This window comes from Ambystoma mexicanum, chromosome 13 (genome assembly GCF_040938575.1).
Source record: "Ambystoma mexicanum isolate Mex_15411 chromosome 13, UKY_AmexF1_1, whole genome shotgun sequence".
Taxonomy (NCBI): domain Eukaryota; kingdom Metazoa; phylum Chordata; class Amphibia; order Caudata; family Ambystomatidae; genus Ambystoma; species Ambystoma mexicanum.
The window spans coordinates 229,997,044-230,019,581 of NC_090938.1; the positions used below are offsets into that span (position 1 = coordinate 229,997,044).

A 22,538-nucleotide genomic window follows, 5' to 3' on the forward strand; every position below is an offset into this window, starting at 1 on the left:
TGAAAGGTTGGACCTCCCTAGTTACATAGCCTTCCATGCCTTAGCATTGCCCCTGAAGTATAGAATGTGTACCCCACAGTATGGGCAGCAGGCCAAAAGAATGTAATATTGCTTGCTCGAACCAGCAAAAAAGGGAAAGTTAACCCTGCTCACCTGCAATGAGTCCCATAGGAAAATATACAGGCAACTCAAACACAAAACGGCTTCTAACTCTTTTTCCTACAGGCATGGCTGGAATGGCCTCGTAGGGCAGGTGTCAATCCAAAGCCCACAATATCGACACCAACTTCACGAAGGATGGAGACTGATGAAAATCTATAAAACGTCAAGTTATATGTATTTTTGCAGCTTGTTGTCTCATATAGTTTCATTAGCCTCCATTCCGTGTGAACGGCAGTGATGATATTGTGGGCTTTGAGTTGACATCTGACATACAGAGCCTTTCCAGACATGCGTATCCAGCAATAATGTTGTGAATTTCCCTAAAAATGCACCCTCCAGACAATCGTACACTTTCTCAAAATATTCTAGGATTGGAGGTAATGATGTATAACTATACCCCTCTTAGAATATTTGGTGAAAGAATTTTAGTGGTCAGGAAAAAAGTCGCCTACCTAGCAATGTTTTCACAGCGACATTATCACATGGAACCAAGACGTGTCTGCAGTTGGCACCCATATTTTTTTATTTGATCAATAGCAAGATGCTATTCCCAAACTCAGGATAATGACCAGCTTGTGAATCTCTGAAATAATTATGCTCTAAAAACCAATCCTAGATTTGAGAAACCTCTTCCTTGTTCCTGCAAAACAATGCCTCTTTGCATCACCATCTGCCCACCTTACTTGATGGCTCAGGCTATGTTCAATGATTCCCTTGGAAGTGTTGTAGGTCTAAAGATAAGTGGAGAACAATTTCAACAATACAAATTCATTGAACCAGTACATTCACGCCAAAACTTAGGTAAGATTTAGTACTGCAAGCAAGTTAGATGAAAATGTGGGATATGGGCTCAGACCGCCTCAGACTGTTCCCAAGGGCCATCCCGATCAGCTATTGTGAGCTAGTTATTATTGGGGGCTGGGGGCTTGTGTCATTCTCTTGAATTACTGGGTGCGCTTTGCATCTGATAGTTTATCGACAATGGACCTCATTACAAGGTTGCCAGTCTGGTAATAACGATACCGGTAAGGGAATACAGGCATCCTTTACCTGACCGGTGCATTACGACCCACGTTACCGGTGCTACCGGCATCTGCAGTGACCCGTTGTGACCGGCTAGCACCTACCCAGAATCGGCGTGGGCTCGCGGCAGCCATGCCAGGAACGCCGGCTTGCCGTAAGGAAGTGCACATTACGAGGTTCACGGACATGCACTTACCGACATCCAGAGCGGAGCAGCCGTTAATAGCAATCTGCTGTGTACAAACCTGCCACAGGTGCACACAATCAGCACAGATGGAGGCAATGGAGTCTGGCACAGCACAAAAGGAGCACACCCACACACCATACCCCTTCCAAACTCTAAATGCTACCATTAGCAGTTGCAATATTGGGGCTGGAGGACATGCCTGCACTGCTACTACTCCAGCAAGCATTGAACCAGGAAATGCAATGGAGGCGCAGGAGGCGGAAGGTGAGACAAGGCCAGCACATACCACCAGGACAGGCAGTTATACCCCACAGGCAGCCACCAATCCCTCGTCTAAGGCCCAGTCCATTTGACCTAAACCCTGCACAGTTCCATACCCTGTACCGCCTGGACAGGGACACCATATGCACAATAGTGGACCTCCTCCATGACGTCCTGGTAAGCCTCCTTGACATCCAGACAGGCATCCCCACCTTGCTGAAGATAGTGTCTGTGCTGCACTTCCTTGCCACAGGCACCTACCAGCACACAGTGGGGCTGCTGCATGGCATCTCTCAACCATGTTTCTCCTGTGTGCTCAACCAGGTGCTAGATGCCCTCCTGAAACATGGAAGGGACCACATAGATTTACCACGGACTGTGGAGGAGGTGAATGCATCCAAAATTGCATTCTATGCACTGGCAGGCATGTCAAATGTAATCAGTGCCATCGACTGCACCCATGTGAAGCTGGTAGTCTGGCATGGCGAGGAGTTAGTGTACCGCAACAGGAAGCTCTACCATTCCCTTAATGTCCAGATGCTGTGCAATCCAAGCCAATTAATTACGCATTGCTGTGCAAGATTCCCGGGATCCACACATGATGCCATGGTGCTGCGCAACTGCACGCTTCCCCGCTACATGGCACGACGCGCTGCACAACGTACCTGGTTGCTGGGTAAGTCCAACAACAGGGCAATGAGGGGTGTTGTCTGGGGTGGGGGGGCAACACAAGCATAGGCAACCTGTCTGCTGGCTGGGGTTTGAGGGGTGTTGCCTGGGTGGGGTAGGGGGGCGCACAAGCATAGGTAACCTGGCTGAGGTGTGAGGGGTATTGCCCGGGGGGTGCACAAGCATAGGCAACCTGTCTGCTGGATGGGGTATGAGGAGTGGTGTTAGGGAGAATGCTCAGAAATGTGCTAATTCCCTTCACCTTAGAAACCCCCAGCAACGTTGCTGGATTTTGAGGACTCGATTTTATAACCTAGAAAGAGTGTTGGCCTTTTTTCCCCACTCTCATGTGTTTTGATGTGTGTTTTACATTTGTGTTCTCTGATCATGGAGTTTGACAACTCCATAAGCATCATCTTTTCATATGTGTTAGACAGCATCTTCAGTGCCGTGACACAGGGATGTCTTTTAGACTTCACAAGGTTTAAGTACCTTCTCTGAGATGAACTACTGTTCCCCAGAGAATGTAAAGTAAAATTGACTTTACTAGTCTTTTTAAATTCATAAACCCAGCACACATTATCTTCCTGTAGAGTGCTGGAGGGGTTACTTAGTATCCTTAGTATCCGTTGTGTCTAAACACTCCTGTAGCAGTCAAATACTACCCTTTTCCATTGAAATGGCTGGTGGCAGTGATTTTAGAACAAACTACTAGGTTTTTTTATCCGACAGCGAACACCGCTAGCTAAAAGTCGGGGCAGCCATGTTTTTCAATATGGCGCCCAGACCCCTCTGTAAAAACAGACTCCGTCATCTTTTTTCACTGTTTCTTTCTAGAAAGATCCTTGTGGTGTTTAACTCTGCGCGCCAATCCAGGTTTGGTCCCTTTTTGTTTGTGAGCCTTTGGCGGGCTTCAGGACTGAAGTCCGCCCTTGGTGTCTGAGGTGGGCAGGAAGTGAGGGAGGTGCTGGACACTCCCTGTGCTTAGTCTCCTAGGAGACCAAAATGCACTCTGGCGTGATTGCCTGGCTGACTGTCCGGCAAGGACAGCCGCTAGGCTGGAATGAAAAGAAGAAAACCGTTTAAACGGCGAGTCTCCAGGACTGGAAGGCAGAGTCGACCACTGGAACAAACGGACCGAAGACTAGCTGGAAGACGACAGCTGCTGCAACCACTGGATTGTTGGTTTGCCCGGTGAAGCCCTGCTGCCACTCCAAATTGCCAGAACTCCAATCGACAGAAGCTCCTTCAAGGACGGCTTCTTCCCTTGAGCTGGTGGGACCTATCCGCTCAGAAAACAACTGGATACAGTTCTCAATGCTGGTTAAGGTTTAACCAGGGAGAGGGACACCAGTTTTGTGTTTTTAAGCAACAGCTACTTGAACTGAAGTGACTCAATCTTGTTTGCTCCGACGACGATCCTGTGCAGTGCAGGAGTCCTCCGACGTCCTCCCTCTTGTCCCCACGACTGAGGCTCAGGAACAGTGAGATCTGCAGGAACTGCCAGGAACCAACGTCTTCAGCTACATCTTTGTTCGTCATATTACGGTACTGTGCCATCCGGTTTTGAGATCCTAACTCTCGCAGTGAAAGTTCGTAAAACTTTTCCAACTTGCAGGCCTAATCAGCTTGTGACCCAGCATATCTTCCTTTTTCGTCTAAGAACTTTTACAAAGACTTCTCCGCTTAATACCAGAACTGTTCTGTCCTATCCAAGAACACTAGACTTTTGACTTTGGCCTGGCCTATTCAATTGAACTGACCCTTTTGGTACACTGGACCTTTGCATTTCCTAACAGAAGTATTTCCTAACAGAAGTGTTGTCTAACCCTTTGTACAAACCTCTACCTTTTATTCCCATTTGAAAGTCATTGAAGTGCTATTTGCTCTTCCTCCTTTTTCAGGGGAGCTCAAACTGTTTCTACAACTTAGTTTGTTACTGTAGTGTATTGGTGTTTAATAAGTAGATTTCTACTAGTGAATGTTTTCCAAATTATTGTGTAAATAAATGTATAGAATTTTAGCAAGAAACCTTGAGAGTAAGTGTTTACTTCTGTGTAACTTCAACTACTGCTCACATTCCCTCTTGGGATAAGTCTGGCTGCTCCGCTCGCTACCAAAAAGTGTGTGGTACAGACTTGCACCAAATGTTGGTTTTCACTTGCACCTGTAGTCCTAATTGTGTGTGGTGTTCCAAGAGGGTACTACATGCAATTCTGCCTAACAGGTGTTGCCTGCAGGAGGTTGGGGGGGGGGGGGGTGGGACACAGCGACCTGGGTGGCAAAACTGTGACCCCACTCAACTCGACAGAATGTTCGAAACACGCAATGGATGCAGATGTGGCATGCCTACACAGCTGTGCGTCAATGTAAGCAACATGCACCTTGAACACCATCCAACATGAACCACAGGCACCACGATGCACCACCCTGCAGGCACAATGCCTGAAATACATGAGCGGAGCAAAGTCCATCACTGGACATGCAGCCATGCCTGGGGCAAATCCAACTGCCACACATGGGAATCCCTGTCACTGCACCCACCCCACAGGTACACCGCAGACCAGTATACCGGGCCAGGCACCTCAAGGGACACTTAAATTGCAATGGCGCAAGCAAGGAAACTAATGTAATCACCGATCAGTTAACAACACTAATATATGAGCGAGTAGCGCAGGACCCATCCCCAGTACCTCTGCTCCACCATGCCAGTACACACCCAGCCCTGTCACAGAAATGTTTGCCGTCACTGGTGGACCATACCACCATTGCAATTGGGCCTTGGTCACATGGGGGAAGGCAGTGATGGACAAGTACATAGTGACATCAAGTAGTTGGAAACAAGATTAGCAAACCACTGTTTATCATGAAGCACATCCGGCATATATGCCATGATGCACTCTACATGTATACTACAAATTTCAAATGCAACACACCCATCAGATGTCGGCATATCCTGGTCATTATCAACTCATTTGTGTGAGTGCTGTACCTGATGGAAAGGTCCCTAAGACGTGAACAGCACACATACCCCCCTAGCATGGACCATCCCTAAGTACACTTACCTGGGTCTTACTATAAATAAATGTCAAGGGCAGTCATGATGAATCTGTGGCATGTGACCATTAACACTAACGGCATTGCACACAAGGAATGACAACAATGATCACAAATACTTTCCATTGCGCCCGTGCAGGTGATGCCGGGTATCCCCCGAAGCTGTGGCTCCTGATCCCCATCAGGCAACCAGTCAACAGGCACGAAGAGGACTACAACCATGCACATGCACGCATTCGTGTCACGATTGAGCAGACTTTTGGCCTGCTGAAAGCCCCTTTTCGATGCCTCAGCAGGTCGGGTGGGGCACTCATATACAGGCCGGAGAAGGTGGGCAAGATGGTGTTGGCATGTGCCATGCTGCACACCATGTGCACCCAGCACAACGTACCACTGCCCCCTGACACAGACCAGATTCCACCAGAAGATGATAGGATGATGGTGGAGAAGATGCATATCGACCACGGCACAATGTGAATGAAGGACGTGTAGTACGCCAAACTTTGATTGCACATTACTTTTGATGGGCTGGGTTACACAAGGCACATGGAATGCATGGAATGCATGGAATGGGGGACACTGAGCACTGGGCACTGTTAAGAAATAAATTGACACACTCAAAAAGCAATGTCCAGTCATGTGTTTTTCTTATGCACACCAGGTGTATTAAATGTATCAAAACTATGTACAGTTAACAGGAACCAGCATGGACCTTCACCCCTCAATATGACACAAACTACCCCCAACATCCCCACACACCCACGCCCCCTCACCCACTTAAAGTTTAACTCTACCCCCTCCTGACATGTTAATGTGTGTCAGGCTGACACCCCATTTTAGATGGAGGGGGTTGTTCGTCTAGACTGCGCAATGACCTCTGCACCGGGCTCGTCTGGGTAGAACTCGCCGGTGTTCATCTGGTTGATTGGGAAGGGGGGGAGATTTATTCGGCCCCTGCATCATATTGGGCCATGGTGGCCACCAGCTGGGTGACAGCCTGTGTCATTGCTGCCATGCCCTCATGCATGCCCCGGGCCACACAGTAGATAGCACAGATTATTGTCCTGGTGTTCTCTTGCATGGCCAGGCGTGTGGTTTCACCCTTCGGCTACGTATTGCTTGACCATATCATGCATGGCCTGCTGGCGCACTTCCATGCGGGTCAACCGCCCCTCCAAGTCCCGGATGTATTGCGCAGCCGGCGGTTGCACGGGAGGTGGTGGTTTGTGCGTGGTTGCGGGGTATTATGGGCATGTCATCCGCGGAGGTGTGTCCACCGGAGCCAGGCTCGGGTGAGAACTGTGGGTTGTCCAGCATGGTTGGGGTGTCCGGCATTTCCTCTGGCAAGATATTGACTGCAGTGTCTTCTTGCTCCACCTCCTCTGCGCTATGTTGCGCAGATTGCGCTGCCTCTCCAAGGTCACTGGTGGCCGTCGACTGTGGCCCCTCCACGTCACTGGCCGCAGGTGATCCCTCTTCCACCTGGGGTGTTTCCTGTGGGGCTGATGTTTTTTTGGTGGGGAGATTTGTGGCAGGTGTGCCTTTTGGCATGGGTGCCTTCATGGCAGCAGTGTGTCTTTGCTGCTGCTCCTTCCAGGGTGTTGATGTTAGCTGCTCGCAGGGTTCTGAAGCCTGTGCGCCCTGTTGGCTGGGGGGCTGTGGCTTGAGAGCAGTGGTTTGCTTATGGCCAGCCCTTGATGTGGAGGGCCGGGAGGTGTTTCGTGGCCTCGGCTCAGGCGTGCACGTGTCTTTGTTGGTGTTGCAGTGTCTTCCGCCTCGCCGTCTGATCCCGTGCCTGTGGGGGGGGGGGGGGCAGGGCATCCTTCATGGGTCAACGTACGTTCTACTTGCATCGATGCTACTTCATTTTGAGTCCTGTGCATGCTCGTGTACATGTTGGAGGGGCAGCCATGGTGCTAACAGGATTTGAGGGGTGCAGTGTTTGGGCTTCCTTCTGGTGCAGCCATTATGGGCATGGTGTCTGTTGGGTGGCTGACAGGTGTATTGTGGCTTGCGTGTAATGGCAATGCCTCAGAGGCTGTGTGCCATGTGGTGTCTAGATGTCGGTCCGTCGTGCTTGCACAATGTGCGTTATTGCATTGGTGTTTACACTTCGTGCATGGCCATGGTGGGTGTGTCAGGTGTGCAATCAGTAGTAGTGATGTGTGCACCATGTTATGGGATGGCACAGTGGCCAGGCCTGCATCTATACAGTAATGTATTTGTGTGTGTGCGTGCATGCAGATGGTACATGTGTCTGATATTGGGGACTCATGTGGTTTGTGTCAGTGGGGTTTGTTATGTGTTATCATGGCAGGGATTTTGGGGTTTTGTAGGGGCTGACTTTAGATCGGTGGTGATGGGCCATGTATTTGCTCTCATCTACTTGCCATTTGGACGCCACCATTGTACTTCGGGTATTGGGTTTGTGGTGACTTGTATTACGCTAAGGGTTACTCACCGCCATCGTCCGATGATGGGACTCCCATCTCGGAATGGCCAACACCCTCGATGGCCTCCATGTCAATGACTGAGCTGCAGGTTTCCTCCCAACGTGCCTGCTTAATAAGGGATGATGCTACGCCTCCTGTTGCCTGGGCCTGGCTACGTTTTGCTGCGAGGATGTTGCGGACACGCAGCCGCAGATCGTCCCAGCGCTTCCTGCAGTATTTCACACTGCGTGGGGTTGTCCCTACCGCAGAGACCTTCTGCGCCACCTCCTCCCAGTGTGTCGGCGAGCATGTTGAGTTCCTCATCTCTAAAATGTGGCTTCCACAGCCGCACTATGCCTTTTCGGGTTGCCTTGGCCATCTCCTTGCTGACACATTCCACAGTTTGCCAATCCAGGTGCTGTAGGCAGAGGACTGCAATGGATTGTGTTTTTAAAGATGGCCGCCGGTGCATTTCCCGTTCCGGCGCAATGACGGCACTTCCGGTACCATTCATTACAGCATCTAGGATGCCGGTGCCCGTGTCTGCAGCATTGATGATGCCGATATCTGGGGATTGGAGGGCCTTACCGACATGCCGGTGCAGCCGTTACTGGTATGTGCGTGCACGCTGACTCGGAATCAAACGTTGATTCCGGCAGCAGTGCTACACGGACACGGTTGCACCGGCATGCCGGTAATTTCAATTTTTTTAACAGCCAACTCGTAATGAGGCCCAATGTTACTGACTTCATGTGCACTATGCACAGATGATTGCCATTCAAATTCCCTTCCAGGAATTTCTCAATCAGTTGATTGTGAAGAATCATAAATGGCGATTCAGGAACTTGGGCCACTTTTAGGGGGCCCATGATTTTTTTCCCCAGGCAGTCCCGCGGTGCAGTGCAACTAGGAGTTGCGCTAATGGCAAAGTAAACCCATAATACACGTGCCAAGTGAAAAAACAGTTGAAGTGTGCTGGTTTTGTAAAACAAAAAAAAAGTCTTGATCTTCATCATACTCCTTTCCTGTCTGGATCAGTGCTGCGAAAGCTTAAAAAAGCAATGTGTTGAGTAAAGTACTATCCCTGTGGTGAAATCCCAATGGATGCAACAGTTTTAATTGCCAAGACTTTGGTTCACACCAACACTCCTAGTGTGTATCCTAGCTTTTGTGACGACTCATCGGATTCAGTCAGATCGGGGAGCCTTTTTCATTTATTTAAAGTGCTGAAGATGATCAGGCCCAAAAGCATTGGAGCGTGGACAAGACAAACCAGCAACAATAACCTAACAAAATGTGGCTGAAAGTAAACATCTGAGAAATAAATGGGGGTATTCATTCAAATGGGAGAGTCTTCAAACCCCGCTTAAAGCAATCTAGTGAGACAAAGCCCCTCGGATCAGGAGGTAAAGCATTCCAGCGGCGAGTGATGAAATGCTCCCTCACTAACCAAGGTTAATTTAGGTCTTAACACGTACAGGAGATGCATATTATCCAATCTCAATGTTCTGCGAGAAGGCGGCCAGGTCAGCCTTTCGGAGAGATAAGTTGGGCTTTGGCCCTAGAGACATTTGTGCGCCATGGAGAGAACGCAGACGATGTTCCTGACAGCCATTGGTAACCAATGCTGTGCTCTCCTGGCCTCAGAGATGTGCTCTCTCCTACCCATGCCTTCTACAGCATGCACTGCGCTGTTTTCGATAACCTGAACTTTGGCTTTTTCTCCTTTCCCTATTCCCTAGAGTAGGGTACCACAGTAGTCTAGTCTAGTTGGGTCCCAATGATGGCTGTAGCAACGGTAGCAGTTTGTATGCGTCACAAAAAGGTCTTATCTGACGGACTTAATGTAGCAGCAGGATGAAAATACCAAGCTATTCACGTGGGCCGTGAAGTTCATCTCCTGATAAAAACATTTAAAAAACACCAAGCGTTTTGTCTTCAAGGCAGAGTAGCAATGGTACATCCTGCTATCAAAAAATTCCTGTAATTCATGCCAAGCTTCCTTAGTCACACTGCTGTCAACTCGGTTTTCGTATCATTAAGGGCTAAACAATTGTCACCCATCCTTTGCTGAATCAGGGAGTAGATTACATGAATGGTCTCTGTATCTTGAACAAAATTTCCAGAGAGTGAAATTAGACATCCTCCGCGTAGTTGGTGTGCATTCCACCCCTTGCAATAAACAGTTCAAACAGCTTCATAAAGATATATTATACAACGTGGGAGACCATGACCCCTGTGGAACCCTGCATGTCATTTTAAACTCATCAGCAATGGCTTCACAACTAAATATTCTGGCTGATCGACTAGTCAAAGATTTGACCAAGTTGGCTGCAGCAGCTGAAAAGGCGGCTGTTAGGCGAGTATTTCTAAAGTCCTACTGGCAGTAGGACTTTAGTAAGCTGTCCAAGTGGTTTGTAGATCTCCAACTCTTAGTATCAGTCTGTACTAGCGCAGGACCCTGGTAGTATGGCAGAGCAGTCGGGCTTATCTTAAGAGGAAGATGTAAGCTTGTAGGTAAGTACCCTGAATCGTAGTTAGACAGGCACAGCAAAGAAGCACTTACACATATAGTTATATAAAAGATATATATATATTTATTTCTTATATTTATAATAGAATCACTTTAAATACTTCAGACGATGACAGTGGAACACTTAGGAATACTAGACAATACACTTCCAAGGGCACTTTCACTTTGTTTGTGGTTACATTTGTAGCAACTTTAGAAAGGGAAAAGACAAGGTTATCATATTATCGGTAATTGCGCACTCGTATGGTTTTCAGCAGGTTATTCAGTAATGCATTTACTCTGTAAGCACATATAGGAAAGTAACTTAAATGGAAATAAGTGATTAGTGTGCAACGTGAGCTTACTTCAATGTTCTAGAGGCGGTTTCTTCGCCTGGCAAGCCTTTTAAGTCCAGAAACTCAACCCTAGCTAAAGGCAGTTAGGAGAGCGCTTGAAGTCTTGGCAAACCATGAGTAATAGAGAGTTACTGCCGTTTTCTTCCAGTGTCTAAAGTTAATGAAGCAGCAAGTTAGCAACTAACAAAGACCTAAAAACGGACTCGAGAAGTGGACACAAGCAGCTGCAGCTTGGGTCAGAGGTAAGAGGGGGTTGCCCTGGACACCTCTACGTGCACTCCAACTCTCTGGAGCGACTTCTTGGAATCGGGTAAGCACTACTTTTTTCTCCACAGTACCTTTGGTTTGAAGAAATTGTTTTGTTTGCTCCTCCGCGATCTGGCAGCTCTGGACCCGTCCTCCGGATTCCTTGGTCAGGTGGTGAAAGGTAAGATAATGGATGGGATCTCAGCAGCAGTCTCGGGAGGACCTGTAGCAGGACTGTCGGCAACTTCTTGGTTCACTCTGCAGTGTTGGCGCCTTTTGAGCAGCACCAACAAAGGCCATGGTTCGCCCAGTTAATCTACTTCGCTTCCTGCAGTCCCACACTCTGGCAAGGGGTCTGGGCGAGTTGGATCGGATCTCTAGGATGTCCTTATGGGTTTGGCACAGATTTGGACGGATTCAGCCTTTCCATGACGATGCACTCGAAATGGGCAGCAGGTCTCCTGGTATTGGTGTTCTGCAGCTCTGGAGGCTCCTAGGAGCTCGGGAGATGGCGTGTTTCAAAGTTAATCTTGCAACTGGTTGTTCCCACCAGCCAAAGGGAAGGAGTCCTCTTCGGAGCTCCTCTGTCGCATAGAACACTGGGCCAGAACAGCAGTGGTCGCTTCAGTCTTGCAAAGGGTCTGCAGGTGTCTCTGGTCATCTTCTGTTTCCTTTGGTTCACTTGCTTTACACTCCAGAAGCCTCACCTTTTATACAGTTCCAGCACACACTCTTCTGCAATCTCTCAGCATTTAACATAAAGGGTGGTCGTTTCAGTGACCAATCTGGACAGCCAGGCCCCCTGTGGGAGCTGGACCTATTCAGGCACTCTGGCAGACAAAGGACGGGGGGGGGTGGAAGACTTCTCCTCCACTTCCTGTCTGCCCAGACACTCTGGAGCCTAAGCGGGGATACCTACTGGTTCCCGGCAAAGGCAAAACGCACACAGACTTCCACCTCCTAGAATGGTAGAAGAAGGGCTAACCAAGTTCAACCACACTAGTATTGACAAAAAAATAAGGGAGGCTCCAGATTGGTACTTTGGTTCCCCTATTGTGCACTAATGAGGTTATGAACACATCCACTGCCGCCAGCCATAACTAGGTGATTGTCTATGTGACTAAAAAGTCAGAGGAGCAGAAAGAAGGGGGATACTAAGTATCCCTTTGGCACTCTACTGAAGGTGGTGTGCCAATTTCTGACTGTAGAGTTTTGGGCGAGATACTAATCCTTAGTAACTGTAGTTACTTTAGGATATAGAAAAATAATCTTAAAGGAGGGCCCTAGGGGTCCCCAGCAACTCTGCCCATATAAGGAGCTGTGTGCTGCAGTAGTAAAACAGATGCCTTTAAGAGCTATGGAGCAGATCGACTCCATAGTACATGTAGAATACACAGAATAGAGTTCCAAAAGACTGAGACCACAAGAATGAATGAGTGGCAAAAGGCTCCACTCATTCAGGATTAAATGAAAAAGTCCAGAAGTCCAGCAGAAAGTGCTGGGGAGTGGGGGTCTTATTAGGAGAGGGGATGAAGCACAATAATAAATCTCCCTAACTATGGCAGAGTGTAATAACCTGGTGACCGTCATCGACCAGGTCAAAAGCTGTGGATAGATCAAGAAGCATGAGTAGCGCAGCACAGGGTAACCTCAAAATATGGACATCAAATGTGCTCATATGTCCTACCTTGACAGGACACAGTTTTAGGTCCTCATCAAAGTATTTTTTCCCCCTCCCCTGTAGGGCTTGTGATGCTGTGTAAAGCATCGTCCAAAACGTCCATCACAAGGTGGATGACTTTGTGGTTTAGCAGGCTTACCTTGTGCGCTGTTCTTAACCAAAACATTTTTTTGCCCATTCTGACTGATTTTAATTAGAAAGATAAAAAAAAAGCAACTGCCTGTGCCACACCCATATGTTTAACCAGTGTCCTATTCATGATTCAACCTCTAGGAGATCTGCATAGTTTGGCAAAGTAGCTCTTCCAAATCTGACTGTGCGTTGTGTTGTATAGTTTGTTACCTTCCAACTGAAACCTTTTCTAAACATAAAATTCTTTCACATCGTAATGTTCTCTGGTGACATCAGCTGCTGTAGGATTCCACCACTAACTAAGATACAACTATTATACATGAGGGTCTTAAACTATATACACTATATAACGCCTAACTTTTACCTGCCCACTTTCTACTCCGCCTGCTTGTCAGTTCGTCACACACAATGACATTAAGTGTTTTGCAAGTACGATATCTTAGTGTATTAAGTAGTATTGAAGCAAGATGTGCCAAGTTCATCAAGAACAAGCTTTGTGGTCTATATAGGTACACACTGAAGTTACTTTTTTAATGTTCTTTTTCTGTAGGTATAACACCAATGCTACAGCTACTACGAGCTATATTGAAGGACCCAGATGACCGTACACATTGTTCTTTGCTGTTTGCCAATCAGGTCAGTTCTTTAGAAATGCAACTTTAATTGATTATTTGTTTAATAAAGCTTGACTTGATATGCATATTCTTGGGCAGAATCTGAGCCACCTTGCTATCCTATAATTTGTTTGGTGTCTGATCCTAATGAATTGTATATATGAACCTTATCTGTGATTGAATGTTTTCGTGGCGTACCTGTATACATAAATGTAGGTGAGACTATGGCAACAGTTTGACATCCTACAGAAAAAGTATGCTCAATTCAAAGTCAAATATAATGTTTAACAACAAGTAATTGTACATACCTGTAAGAATACATTTCTGGCAGACTAGTCATAGCTGTGATCAACTTGAAATGGAAAGAACACCAAATAAGTAGAAAGTTTAACTTTATTTTTATTGTCCAGCTTGACTTTCGGTTATAGAGATGTCACTGTGTTTCAACTGGTTGCCTGTTGTAGGATTTGGAACTTCCAAGTCCAGCCAATATTAAACTGTTTCAGTGTCTTACTCCAGACTATTTAGGAGGGCTCCCTCCCACATCTAGCCTGCATTGTGGTCCGTCAATCCCTCTTTAGATTCTTAAGGAGTTCTGACCCCTTAAACAGCATGCACTGTAGTCTGTATTTGTTTACAAAGATGTGTACAGTTCTTTCTCCTTATCCAGCATGCAAGGTATCCTGGCAATGTGACCTTTCCACAGCTGTCCAGAAACTGCCACTCTAATTTCCAGCAGGCAGCAATGCTTTTCAATAGGTCTCTCGTACTGTGCTCTTGGAACTTTGGGCTTCATAACAAATGCGTCGGATCGGGTGAAAATGGTGTTAATGTAGCAGTAATTCTGTTACCGCTGCATTACCGCCGCATTACTGCACCACCATACCAAGAGTTTGGCGGCAAGGTGGAAGATGTATCTCCAGCAAAAAAGCTGCATGAAAATCTTCTACCATACTGCCAAATATCGGTGGAGTTCGAGGCATCGGTGATTCCACCCAAATCTTGATGAGTCCTGTAGACTCCAAGAATGAGGAATTACTGCTCGCTCCCCCCCCACTTGTAATCCTGCAGTAAATCTGAAGGAATAACTGTCAGTAGCAGTAATTGAGTCTGGCAGTAATTCTTCTTTTATTATTTAAAAAGCATACACAACACTTCCACATATTGTAAAATAGACGTATCTATTTTAATAAAAAATTGTGAAAACAGTCAATAAAGATAAACTAATCTGGTCTATGGCAATCCATAACACGAGTAAATGAAAATTGTTGGCAAAAGACTTTTACACAAAACAGAACTGCCAACAAACAAAATTCAGGCCAAGCAAAAGGATTAAAGTTCAACATAATTATACTGCTTGAATTGAGGTACATTCTTGACAAGTCCTCAGTCCCATCTGCTAATAATAGAACTATTTAAAGGGATTGATCCTCCATCAGCATATATGTATATGGGGCTCCGTGCTTGATATGATAAGGCTTTGGTCTGGCTTCCCTTTCTAGTCTACCAGTCTTTTCTCACTCTTCGGTCAACCTATCAGAGCCAGCTCTGACAGCCTTACTCGGTGCCAAAATGTCATGCCTTTCTGGTGTTTTTCCGCTCTCTATCTTCCTCTGTGTTGCCCTGCAACACTGATTAGGTCGTGATTTGGTCTCATCCTCTTGCTACGTCTGAGTACACACCAACATCCATATGGTTCCAGGGTTTTTGTTTGTGTTTTGTGAAGGGCCTCAGTGATACTAATCTTCCACGCTCTTGTGGTCCTTTTCCTGATGGTCTATTCTTTCTTTCACTTCTACTCTCATCCCTTTCACATACTCCCCCTAGCTCTCCCACTTTTTCTCTCTGTTCCTCCAATGTTCTTCCGTCCACTACTACTCTCTCACTCCCCCCTCTTCTGTACGGCTCTCCCCTCTCCACTCTGCCACACTCCACCCACACCTTCGCCAACAGTTAACCTTCTTTTTTTGTTTTGTTGCCATTCATATTTTATTAAGCATAAAACATTTGGATAACAGAGCATTTATCAGTTTTACTTCAACATGTCAAGAACTAGCTCCATTTCCATCCATCGTATACAATTGAGTGACAATCCGATCTGCCAGCTCATGCAAAACTGACTTCTAAGACATAAATGGTACAGTAAAACTAAATATCAACCACAACCTGATCAGAAACAATTTGTTGCAAACCACACAGTTACAACAGAGTGAAGGGCAATTCCTGAGGCTTCTCCAGTGTACCCCCGGATAATCATGCAAGTTAAGTGAAACGTATATAAGGCCCCCAATCTTCCAAATAATGTGGCATCTCACCCCTTAAGCGAAGCCTCTATTTTACTCATTGCTGCCACCATCCACAACCGCGACCACCATTCCATTATGTCTGCCATGGTTGTCATTTTCCAATTTTGGGCTACTGTGATCTGAGCTGACACCAAAAAGTGTGCCATCAGCTTTGTCCCTTTTCGCTATCAGTCTGTATTTGCGTGTTCAGTCATTTCATTTTAGGAAGCAAGCTTGCTATTTTGCACATTCACTGTTACAAGTGGGAGATGTTTCTACATTGTGTGCAACACGGGATATGATTGAACTACAATTCCCTTTAGCATTGTAGCCAGTCTGTTGCGGTCCGTGCTGCTTCATGGTTAGTCTTGATAATACCTGTACAACTGCTGTAGTTTACTCGTATCTTATTATGCCCGTTCTAGCACCGATTGAGGCTGCAAAAGCTAAGCTAGCTTTGAGAAATTCGGGGGGGGGTTCACGCACTGCTTAGTGCACTCTGCTCCAATATAGTCAAGCACTATCTTGACGAGGCATCGCGTAGCTGAGAGCAGCAAGCTGGTACCATGGGATTCCACGATTCGGGAGATACAGTCAAGAGTGGGTTAATCCCAGTAATGAGAAATTCTCAAAAGCCACTATAACAGTACCTGCAGAGACTGAACGCTGGCAAGGATGTCAAACGAATAGCCACAACAACTATAAAGGATAACGCTTCTATGAGGATTTTGGGTAATCTCAATGCGATTAGTGTGCCTCAGGCTACGCCATTAGTGAGCAATGTCACACAACGTTAAAACGAATGGCAGTGTTGGTCTAAAAGTGTTATTACTTAATACACGTCCCTATTGAAACTTGCTTTAGACATAGCTACACATCACCCATGATATTGATGTCTGCGCGCTTGCGGAAACATGGTGTCATGCCTCAGTGGGCCTCGCGTTCGCATTTGCTACTCCCCCTGGCTATGATATTCTTTGCCTGGATAGACTGAATGGAAAAGGAGGCGAGGTTCTCCAGCATGGGGTCTGGCATGGATTCACATGCTCATGAATATTCCCCGTCATCAGGCTGGGAATCCTCGGTAAAGAAAAAAACAAGTATCAGTTTCGTTTCTGATCTGTCTTTCGTAGTAATAACCAATCACTGGTCTCTGCGTCATACTGACCACAGCCAATGACTGCCCTCTACCTAAGCACCGCCTCTGGCAGCCATCTTCAGATTTTTACCGCACGTTCATGTGTTGGGATCCTCGTGCTATTGCTCTTGAGCGTTAGTGCTATTTTTTTCACGTTTTTTCTCAAAAACTTCGTTTTTTCGGTCAAAAGAGCCTCAAGCTCCACCGACTCTCCATCCCATCAACGGGGACCCGTGTTGGATTCGTCTGCGCCCCTCAAGGGTGAAGATTTCGTCGAGCTACGCTTTTGGAGGACTCCAGAAGTTTCTCAGGCCCGGTCATGGCCCAGGAGAAGGGAAGCTCGACGCCCGGAAAGCTGTTCAGGGTCTGCCCTGGATGCCAGCTGCAGAACGTCTTCAAGGAGGACGAACACTCATTTTGTCTTTACTGCCTACATGAGGACAAGACGCACGTAGAGAAGGACTGTGCGTTTTGCGGCAACATGTCGGAGCGGACCATGAAGGACCGCCATCAACGTCTCGCCAACTGGCTGGAAGGGAAGAGCCCGTCCGGCGAGAAGAAGAGGAAGAAATCCGAGCGGTCTTCTAAGACCTTTGAGGACGCCCCGGCGACTGGGGTCCAACATAAGGCCAAGCACCGCGAGTCCGCTGGCACCGGGAGCGCCGAACGGTCGTGCTCTACGGGCGCCAGGCTGGGCGCACCGTCCCCGGCACCATCAACCACGAGCCAACGCTCTGGGTCGGGTAAGAGGAAGGCCGAGCACCCGGCGAGGCTCCTGGGGAGGCACCGGTCGAGCTCGAAGGTGGAGGGGGAGCGAGACAGTGTCCCCCCCCCCCTCAAGGATAAGGCGGTGAGAGCACCTAAGGTGGTGAAGGCCTTAATCCATCCGGCCAAGCCCTCTATCGAAACTGTCGCGGCGGCCCTGGCTCAGCCTGTGGAGGCTACACCAGTGGTGGCGACCTCGGGGCTCAGTCTCCCTGCCACCTCGGAGGGAGTCCTCTTTTGTGCCCATCGATAGGACCCCCGTGAAATCCCCCGTGGGGAAGAAAAAGGGGGGGGCAGGGCGTCGTCGTAGATTCGGCCTCAACCTCGGAGGAGGAGCTGGTCGAGGTCTTAAGCCACGGCCTCGGCGTGGAAGAAGACCGGCCCGTCGGGATGGATCCCGACGCAGGTGACGACGACATCGTCGAGGGTACCGACGGGGCCCCTGATCGCCCGTCGGATTCCCCTCTGCCAGCGCCGCGAGACAACTCGGCGGCCATTTTGTTGGCTATACAGTCCTTATGCTCAGAGATAAGGACGAGACTACCGTTGCCGACGGAACCTCTCCCGTCGGGGGACCCAGAACCGGGACCTTCTGGGGTTCCCCCTACCAAGAAAAGAAGGATCCATCCTCCGCCTCCTTTTCAGCCGTCGCGCCCCTTCCAGCCCTCCTCCCCGTCCACCTGAGGGGATGATACGGGGACTGACACGGCAGCGACGGGTACGGACGATGAGGTATACGACGAGGATGTACCGTCGTCGCCTCCCACCAGGGCTTCTCCGCCCGACGAGATGGGAGGTTTTCCAACTCTGCACTGAGGAGAAGAAGGAAGGTTTCCTTTATCAGCGGCGCGAGGCCAAGAGGAAGACGGTCCTCGCAGTGCCTCTATTGGACGACATTTGGGATGAGGGCCTCACCCTCCTCAAGAACCCTTCCACGACGCCAGATAGAAGAGACCGGTACGAGAAAAAGTACCGGGTCCCGGACACGGCCCCCCTGTGCCTCCGGGCACAGCCTACCCCGGACTCCGTCGTCTCCGCGGCGGCCAGGAAAAAAGCGGGGGGGTGCGGCCTCCACATCGACTTCCCCACCGGACGGCGAGGGAAAGAAATTGGACGCTATGGGACGCAGAGTCATCTCGTCTGCAGCGACGACGATTAAAGCGGCCAACGCCTTGGCTATCGTCGCCCGCTACGACAGGGAGCTCTGGTACAAACTGGCTCCCCTGCTGGACTTCTTGCCGGACGACAAGAGGGCAGAGGCCCTGGAGATCCTGCAGGAAGGTGAGGTGGCTTCGGACCACGCCATTACCGTTGCGACGGACATCGCCGACACTGGGTTCCGCCAGTTGGGCAAGGGCGATTGCCTTAGGCGGCGTGGATGGCTCAAGGCTACGGACTTCCGTCAAGACGTTCAGACCAGAGTCCTGGACATGCCCTTCGATGGGAACAACCTGTTTGGGAAAACAGTGGACGATTCCCTTCAGGCCATTAAAGCGGACACCGAGACGGCCCGGGCCCTTGGAGTTCTGCAACAACGACGGACGCCCTTTCGGAGCAGCGGAGGCAAGGGCGCCTCCAAAGGTTCCGGCGGCGGTTTCTCCACCTACCGTCAAGCGGCCCACTCGTCGTCTCAGGAGGCCTACAGAGGACGAGGCAAGTCTGGCGGACCCCGCCATCGTCGCCAAGGTGGTCAAGGCGGCAAAGCCTCGTCGAAGCAGGATTGAACCGGCCGTGGGGTCGGGCCCCCACCGAAGCACCCCGGTGAGAGGCCGGCTGGCGAGCTTCGTCAGCGTGTGGGAGTCCATCTCCACCGACCGTTGGGTGCTGGACGCCTTGGCCCGGGGCCACGCGCTCGAGTTTCAAAGAAGGTGTCCGCGCGTCCCCCCCGTGGCCAGGAAAGAACTTCACGTCCCTCAACTTCTCCTGGAGGTAAAGGCGATGCTCAGGAAGGGCGCCATCGAACTCGTCCCAAAGAGGCTTCGGGGCTCCGGAGTTTACTCGAGATACTTCCTCGTGAAGAAGAAGACGGGGGGATGGCGCCCCATCCTGGACCTGCGACGTCTGAACAAGTTCATCAAGGCGCAAAAGTTCCGGATGGTCACCCTCCAGCACGTCCTGGGTCAGCTGGAGGAAGGAGACTTCCTGTCGTCGTTGGATTTGGAGGATGCCTACTTCCATATTCCCATCCTAAAGGGGCACCGAAAATTCCTCAGGTTTGTGGTCCAAGGGCGTCATTACCAGTTCAAAGCCCTCCCCTTCGGACTACGGTCGGCACCCAGGGTGTTCACCAAATGCCTCGCACCAGTGGCGGCGCAGCTGCGCCGCGAAGGGATCCACGTCTACCCCTACCTGGACGACTGGCTCATCCGAGCCAAGACGAAGGGAGCTCGCCGTGGTTCACACGGCAAGGACCGTCCAACTTCTCACGGACTTGGGATTCTCCGTGAACTACGCCAAATCCCACCTGGTACCCGCGCAAGACGCTCTGTTTCTGGGAGCGAGGCTCAACACAGTGTCCTTTCTGGCCTCCCCGTCGGAGGAGAGGACCAGGACCATCCTGGGCAAGGTGCAGCGGATGTTGGTGGCCGACGCGGCCAAGGTGAGGTCCATCAAGTCCCTCCTCGGAATGATGTCTTCCTACATCTACCTCATTCCCATGTGCAGGCTCGGGATGCGCCCGTTGCAGGAGTTCCTGGACGCGCGCTGGATCCAAACGACTGGCAGCTTCGAGGAAAGGATCACACTCGACGAGAGTTTCCAACGAGCGATCCGGTGGTGGGGCACCCGCGCGCATCTGACGGCGGGCATGGACTTCCAGACCCCAGCCCACCAGGAGACAGTGACCACGGATGCCTCCCTGGAAGGGTGGGGAGCGCACACTGAAAATCTGCACGCAAGAGGCCGTTGGCTCCCGACGGAGAAATCCCTACATATCAACGTCCTGGAGCTCCGTGCAGTGTTTTGGGCCCTCAGGTCCTTCCTTCCGTCCCTCAAGGGCAAGGTGGTGAGGATCTTCACCGACAACACCACCACCATGTTTTACATCAGGAAACAGGGCGGAACCAGGTCCCCAGCACTGTCCAAGGAGGCGCAGGACCTGTGGCATTGGGCAGTCACCCAAGGGATGTTTCTGGTGCCGTTTCATCTGGCAGGGATAAAAACCATCGCCGACTCACTCAGCAGGGAGCTGCGCTCGTGCCACGAGTGGGAACTACGGCAGGATCTAGTGGATCGCCTCTTCCGACGGTGGGGCACACCCCAGATCGACCTGTTCGCGACGGCGACGAACTCCAAGTGCCGGAGGTTCGCCAGCAGGTTTCCCCAGGCGAGGAGCATGGGCGATGCTTTCTCGTTCCCCTGGGAGGGCCTGTTCCTCTACGCGTTCCCTCCTTTGCCACTGCTAATCCGGCTCGTCAACCAGCTCAAGAGGTCACGGTGCAGGATGATCCTCGTCGCACCTGCGTGGCCGAGGCAGATATGGTTCCCGGACCTTCTGGACTTGTCAGCGTCCCCGCCAATCAAGCTGCCGGTGGACGCGGATCTGCTCTCCAGGGAAGGAGGCGCCATCCTCCACCACGACCCGAAATCGCTGAACTTGCAGGCCTGGCTCCTAAAGCGCTAGAGTTTGGAGGATACGACATACCGGCAGACTGCAGAGAGGTTCTTGCAAAGGCCAGGGCGTCCTCGACTCTTAAATGCTACGGACACAAATGGAAGAGGTTTTCTGTCTGGTGCCACGCACAGAAGATTAACCCTCTACGGATTACGGCTCCCCAGGTACTGCCGTACCTGCTGACGCTGGCCAAAGCTGGACTGGCACACGCGTCCATCAAGATTCATCTTGGTGCAATCTCCCGATACACCAGAACCACGGGCCGGTCATCCCTGTGGTCTCATCGTCTGGTGAAAGAGTTCATGAAGGGACTGTTCAGATCGTTTCTGCCGGTGAAGGCCCCGGCGTGGGAGCTCAACGTGGTGCTGACCAAGCTCATGGGACCTCCGTTCGAGCCTCTGCACTCGGCCCCGTTGAAGTTTCTGTCGTGGAAAACAGCGTTTCTTGTGGCCATCACCTCCGCACGACGGGTGGGAGAGATCCAGGCCCTTTCCTGCAAGGCCCCGTACTTGACTTTTCACGACACAAGGGTAGTGCTCAGGACGCACCCCTCCTTCATGCCCAAGGTACCGTCGGACTTCCATCTCAACGAACCCTTGGTGTTGCCTGTGTTCTTCCCGTCGCCTTCGTCGCCGGCTGAGAGGACTTTGCACTCGCTGGATGTGGCTAGAGCGCTGAAGTTCTACGTGGACCGCACGAAGTGTTTTCGGAAGACGTCACAACTCTTTGTGAACTTTGGACCTGTCAATCAGGGGAAGGCTCTCTCGAAGGCTTCCATTTCCAGATGGCTCTCCGGCTGTATCATGTACTGTCATCGGTTGGCAAACCGACCGCTGCCTGGCCGTCCGAGAGCCCATTCCACCAGAGCGATCGCAGCTACCACGGCGTTCCTTTCTGGTGTGCCCCTGCTGGACATATGCAGGGCTGCTACGTGGAGGTCGACGCACACCTTCACGAAATTCTACTGCGTCAATCGGGATTCCAGGGAGGAGTCCAGGGTTGGCCAAGCAGTGCTGCGCAACCTGTTCGCCTGAGGTGAGCCTGGTGAGGAGGTAAGATGCTTAATGTTGAGTTTGATGTAATGCTTAATGTTGAGCCTTTGCCACCTCCCGTGGTTGTGCATGTGTGTTCTGCTATGTATTATTTATTCATGAGCATGTGAATCCATGCCAGACCCCATGCTGGAGAAGGAACAAGTTACTTACCTGTAACTGTTGTTCTCCAGCATGGGTCTGGCATGGATTCACATGCGAACCCTCCCGCCTACCCCTCTGCGGCTCTTCACTTGGTCATACTGCCACTTCACGTGCTTCCAAATCTGAAGATGGCTGCCAGAGGCGGTGCTTAGGTAGAGGGCAGTCATTGGCTGTGGTCAGTATGACGCAGAGACCAGTGATTGGTTATT

General features: G+C 50.0%; 1 protein-coding gene across 1 annotated transcript in view; it reads left to right on the top strand.

Annotated features, from left to right (window-relative positions):
* Positions 1–22,538, top strand: part of CYB5R1 (cytochrome b5 reductase 1) — a 357,555-nt gene that overhangs the window by 229,314 nt on the left and 105,703 nt on the right. Inside the window, exon 7 of the mRNA XM_069633686.1 lies at positions 13,269–13,354. Within this exon, the coding sequence (XP_069489787.1) occupies positions 13,269–13,354 (86 nt within the window). The remainder of the gene's footprint in view (positions 1–13,268; positions 13,355–22,538) is intronic.